This window comes from Poromitra crassiceps (assembly GCF_964638095.1).
Source record: "Poromitra crassiceps genome assembly, chromosome: 13".
Classification (NCBI taxonomy): Eukaryota; Metazoa; Chordata; class Actinopteri; order Beryciformes; family Melamphaidae; genus Poromitra; species Poromitra crassiceps.
The window spans coordinates 21,354,946-21,361,038 of NC_139644.1; the positions used below are offsets into that span (position 1 = coordinate 21,354,946).

The 6,093-nt window shown below is 44.8% G+C and overlaps 1 protein-coding gene across 1 annotated transcript; it reads left to right on the forward strand.

Annotated features, from left to right (window-relative positions):
* Positions 1-3,262: 3,262 nt before the first annotated feature.
* neurod2 (neuronal differentiation 2) lies at positions 3,263-4,348 on the forward strand (the record flags this gene model as incomplete). Its single annotated transcript, XM_083648577.1, has 1 exon — positions 3,263-4,348. The coding sequence occupies one exon, from the start codon at positions 3,263-3,265 to the stop codon at positions 4,346-4,348; it is 1,086 nt and encodes a 361-aa protein (XP_083504703.1).
* Between the last annotated feature and the right edge of the window lie 1,745 nt (positions 4,349-6,093).

Here is a 6,093-nt window from a genome sequence, read left to right on the forward strand (position 1 = left end):
CGCGAGCGCAGTGGCAGATGGCGGAGCCCTCCTCATCATCATCACCCCCCCCCCCCCACACACACACACACACACACACACACACACACCACCACCTCCGCCTCCTCTCTCTCTCTCTCCCTCTCCCTCTCTCCCTCTCTCCCTCCCTCACCCCCCCCCCCCCCCCCCCCTCTTCCCTTGGGAGGGCAAATCTCTCTGAATGCGGGCGCATGTCAATCACCGGGTTCTCATGTGATGGCTCTTGCCGGTGACGTGCCAGCCATATGGGCGCTGGCATCACAGCCTTAGCTGGTATGTAACCCCGTCCCCGGTAGCTCACGGTTGCCACACAGACACACATACGCATACACACATACACAGACACACAGACACACAGACACACACCCACACACACCCACAGGCTACACACAGACACGCATGCACCGGCTCCGGTTATTGGAGCGCGCGCGGGGGGATAGAACCAGCAGCAGCAGTCTTCGCCGCGCGCCGTACAGACAGGAGCGCTCTCGCTCGTTCCCCGAAGATGGTCTGAAACTGACGCGCGTATTTTTCCCACCCCCTGTGAAGAGCTCAAGCCGAGGTAAGTTGGAACATAAACAATAATACACTTTAAAAATCTAGTCATTTACTGCAGGCTAGCTAAAGTATAGCATCCGACAATTATTGGTTAATTAATCTAATAAAGATGGACTGTAGCCTATAATAATACGGGTTATTCCACAACGGTGCAGTGTGTTTTGTTGTTCCAGACTTTCTATAGCCCGTTATTAATTTACACTCATTCAGTTGGAGAGGAGAAAAGCAACGACTATGGCATGGATGGACTAGCCTGGACCCCATCGAAATCGCAATACACTGATTAGGCTATCTGATAGAGGTTGACCTGTGTGTTATTTCTGGATGCTGTGTCGGCTACATGGGTTCACATGCAAAAACAATTCTTACATGCTAATGAGCATATACATGCATTTCCATGTAGCCTATTAGATTTTCATGGGAGCTTGTAGGAGCTCATCTTTCTCTCATTACCTCTCTCTCCCTCTCTCTCTCTCTCTCTCTCTCTCTCTCTCTCTCTCTCTCTCTCTCTGGATGCCCTTCAACTTTTAACACCCAAATCTGACTGGATTATTAAACATAATCTAATATCACGCTTGAGTCAAAAGGCAATCGTCTCCAGTCCGGATTCCATTCATTCAGGATCATTAGCAGCAGCAGCGGGGATGGAGCAGCCTGACAACAGTGCTCAGGCTGTAAATAGATCATATCAGGCATTAATTTGATTTAGACATTCCTGCGTCTGGACCTTGAATCAAAGAAACACAGACAATGAACCTGCAGGAGACAAGAATGTATAAAGGAAGATTTCACATTCAGCCCAATTGCCACAGCGAAGGATGTCCTCGAGTTTAATGGAAGATTTATTGATGATTTTGTCGATGATTTGCACGTTCAATCTCGGTGCAAATGAAAGGGTGGGACAACGCCATTGGCTGTGACAGGCAATGTGCAGCATGATTTATCTCTGTGTGTCTTGTTTCGTCTTCAACAATTTATCTCGACACAACACAATCTATAGCAGTTATTTCTTTCTCGCAATGCAATGCATGCAATGCAATTACAATATATTAAACATTATAATCCAATAATATATATATATATATATATATATATATATATATATATATATATATATATATATATATATATATATATATATATATATATATATATATATATATATTTAACGAGGCCTAAGAGGATACAAGCGATTCCCATCAGTAAGGGGTTCCTGCTGACTAAAAAAGTGCCTTGAAATCATGCACTCTTGCATACTGGATTATGTGTGAAATCTATTTCGTGTAAGTGCACGGTCCGTTAATTAAACGTTGTTGTTTTTCTTTTTTCTGCTTTTAATTGAGCAAGCCTCCTGAGCCTGAGATTTAAAAACGAGATTTTGCCCCTGGCACACCCCCCGAGATAATTAACCATGCATCAGCCTACCATGGGCTGCGAGTCTATCTGCTGCTCCACTATGACAGTAGATGCAGTGGCTTATTGAACCTGTCAAAGATCACCTCGTCTCTATAGCCTTTTTCTCTGATGGGCCCCGGACTGCTGGTAATCAATTTATTTTCGTTTTTGGATTTATTAATATGTAGTTTGCTTATTATGTGAGGCATGGCTCGTTACAGCTATTGGCCTATATGCTAATTCGTAGGCTATTTCTGCAAATAAACCAAATATAAATAAATAAATTGCTAACATTTTTAAAGTTAGAAAATAACAAGGATGTTTATTATTATTATTATTATTATTGTTATTATTATGCAATTACTAACATTACTGTTATTATTCGCCTATTCGCATATTATTTAAAAATCTATAACCTTACTATTGAAGAAATATAACTGAAATGAAACTATAGCTCCATCCATGACAGTTGACACAGCTGAGAGGGGGAAAAACGGTTTAAAGGTGAAGTTGACCTTTTGTCTTGCAGTAGCCTATTGGGCCTGCACGCTGAAATTGCACTCCAAACCTATGGGCTTGATTTCGGATATGTCTGTAAATTATAATAATCAGCTTGCATCAATTCAATAAAATCCCTTCCGCCCGCTGTGGAGAGGTGTAGTGTGGATGAATAGTGCTGGAATGCAGCCAGGAGTATATGGGCGTCAGGAGGAGTGAAAGTGGGGGCCCCCATGGGACCTGTAATGTGGCCCCTGCCGCTGGGACCCGCTGCGCGAGGACGCGACAGGGCACGCGGATGACAGCAGGGATTAAATGGGGATCCGTCTGGCTGCAGCACAACGCAATGCTTTATTTCATATATGGAAAGAATGATTATTTTATTTTCTCTTCTTTCGGGCATACATGTTCACTCTTTGTCCTTTAGGCAAAGAGTAAAGAATAGTGACTTTTCGCTATAGGTTAATAGAGACACTGTCTCTAACGAAAAGTTATAAACAATATAGCTGCCCTCCCCAAAGGGACTTATCTGTAACCTATTTAAACAGTGAATTTATAGTGACTTTATATGGTATTTTGATAGCCTTGTATCACTAATATTCCTGTGGACTTGTAAGGGGACTGTTGAGTTGATCTTGTCACTGTATGTTTTTTTTCCCACATGATATGCGTACAGTTTTTGTGTGACATTTGATATAGATTGAGTTGTTCTTCATGGGGTTGCAATTGTGAAGTCTCGGGTGAACGTGTTCGTGTGTGTAAACCAACCTTTATCTCTCTCTTCAGAGCCACCATGTTGACGAGGCTTTTCAGTGACCCCTCGCTGCTTCCCGAGGTACAGAAATACTCCGGCTGGGCGGACGACAGCGAAAGCGAGCTGGACTCCAAGCTGAAGGATGACGAGCAGGACGCGCGGGACGACATGTCGGTGTCGGACCTGCGGGGAGACAGCCGCACGCACTCCGAGCACGCCGGAGATGACAACGAGGACCTGGACGACGAGATGGAGGAAGAGGAGGAAGGCGACGAGGACACGGAGGGGGACAGGCCCAAGAAAAGAGGCCCCAAGAAGCGCAAAATGACGCCGGCCCGCATCGAGCGCTCCAAGGTGCGACGGCACAAGGCCAACGCGAGAGAGAGGACCCGCATGCACGACCTGAACTCTGCGCTCGACAATCTGCGTAAAGTGGTGCCCTGCTACTCAAAAACGCAAAAACTCTCCAAAATCGAGACGCTCCGCTTGGCTAAAAACTATATCTGGGCCCTGTCGGAGATATTGCGCTCTGGGAAAAGGCCGGACCTCGTGGCCTACGTCCAGACGCTGTGCAAGGGCCTGTCCCAGCCCACCACCAACCTGGTGGCGGGATGCCTGCAGCTCAACTCCCGCAACTTCATCACCGAGCAGCAGTGTCCGGACGGGGCCCGGTACCCGTCCAGCTCCTTCTCCATGCACTCCTACCCGTACCAGTGCGCGCGTCTCTCCAGCCCGCACTGCCAGCCGGGCACCAAGACGCACCCGCTGAGGACGCACGGCTACTCTTCGACCTACGACTCCCTGTATGGCGGGAGCGGGTCCCCGGAGTACAACAGCCCCGAGTACGAGGGGCCCCACAGCCCACCGCTGTGCGTCAATGGCAACTTTTCTCTGAAGCACCAGGGCTCCGCGTCCCCTGACAACGAGAAGGGGTACCACCACTACTCTATGCATTACTCCGGCCTGCCGGGCTCCAGACCCGCAGGGTCCCACAACCTGGTGTTCGGCTCCTCGGGACCCCGGAGCGGCATTCACTCTGAAAACGTCCTGCCTTACCACGACATGCACTTACACCACGAACGGGCCCCCGTGTATGATGAACTGAACGCGTTTTTTCACAACTAAGATGAGGGGGGAAATGTATATCGTGCGTCCCCTTGCAATCAACTAACTATCCACAGCACATTCTGACAAGCTATACCCGCCAAGACAGCGGCATTCTGGAGAGATGTGTAACTCGTTGTCATAGTGTTTTTCGTTGAATTCATTCAGTAATATTAACTTGTTTTTTGTTGTTGCTATAGCCAGAGGTGTAGTGGAGAGTAAACCAACCTATTCCATTCAAACGCGTTCTTGATTACGCATGGAGAGTATATTCAACTTTTTAGCTGATAAATCGTTATGGGGTAAATAAAAAATTGTATGGCTATATACAAATATCAAATTGACCTATATGAGAAATGGGTCTTTAAATATACAAACGAATGCTTTTCTGAAAATATAATAGATTTTTGTTCATATTGGTGCAGTTGTTTGCACTGTGATGAGGCCATAGATTGCCCACCTTGTTATTCACCACTGGCTATAGCTGAACCTTGACATTGTCGGTGGGTTTCTAATAGGTCCACTAATTCTGAATTAAAAAAAATAAAATAAGGAACAAATACAAGTCAGATTTATTCACCTATGTGAGAATTTGAGAGATTGTGGGTTTGAAAATGAAGCTAAAGACGCGGGAAATGCTGAGCTGAGAAAATGTGCTAGTCGGGAATTATGTTAGAATTATGTGTTCTCCAGCAAATCAATCGTTTCGCATCTATGCAAAACCCAACCGAGAAGGCAACAATGTCCAGAAAGACTGTCTGCTTAATCACCACTTTTGCTACACACGAGTGCGCGCACACACACACACACACACACACACACACGCACACGCACGCGCACACGCGCACACACACACACACACACACACACACACACACACACACACACACACACACACACACACACACACACACACACACACACACACACACACACACACACTTTGAACGGGCACCCAACGAAATTGACAATATGCTGCCTAAATGTTTTAACATAAAAAAATATCTAAACAAAAGAAAAGAAGACTTCTCCCATTTGCTTCTTTATTCTTTCACCTTACTCGTTCTTTTAATTGAGCCAGTTTTGGTTTTGGTATTTTCCAATTTATTTGCTTGATTTGCGACATACTAAGTTGAATGAGTTCATAATTATTATTATTATTATTATTATTATTATTATTACTGCTGCACGTATTTATTGTGTTGTTTTGTAATTAATGTTAATAGTCGGAAAAGAAGGAATCCCATGTTGCTGAGCATTTTTTCATAAAGTCTCAACTTTGTATTCAATCAACTGTGTGGTAAAATAAAGTGACACTAAATCTGACTGTGTAACTTGACTATTTATTCATGCAGCCTTGGCATCATCAGCATCATCACCATTCAACATGTAGCCTAGCCTCATCATAAGCATTTTTCTACGCTTTTATACAATCTAAGTCCGATAAATATTTGTTTTTTTACATCGAATTTACATAACTCAATCATTTGTAGCAGCCATTATTCTTACTTAATGCTTTTCGCGAAAATATTTTGTGTTTTTTCACCGTGTCCCTATAGGCCTTAATAGAGGCCAGTGTGTATTATTGGATTAGGGCCTGGTGCCACAACCTGCAGGAGTTCTCCAGGCTTCACAGCCTCAGGCCCTTCATCTGCAAACACGGGAAGAAAGGAAAACGCATGCAATGATCCATTCTTTATAATGAAATAGCCTACCTGCGCCCATGAGTCTTAACGCGCAGCCGTTACAAAAATATGGAAATAAAT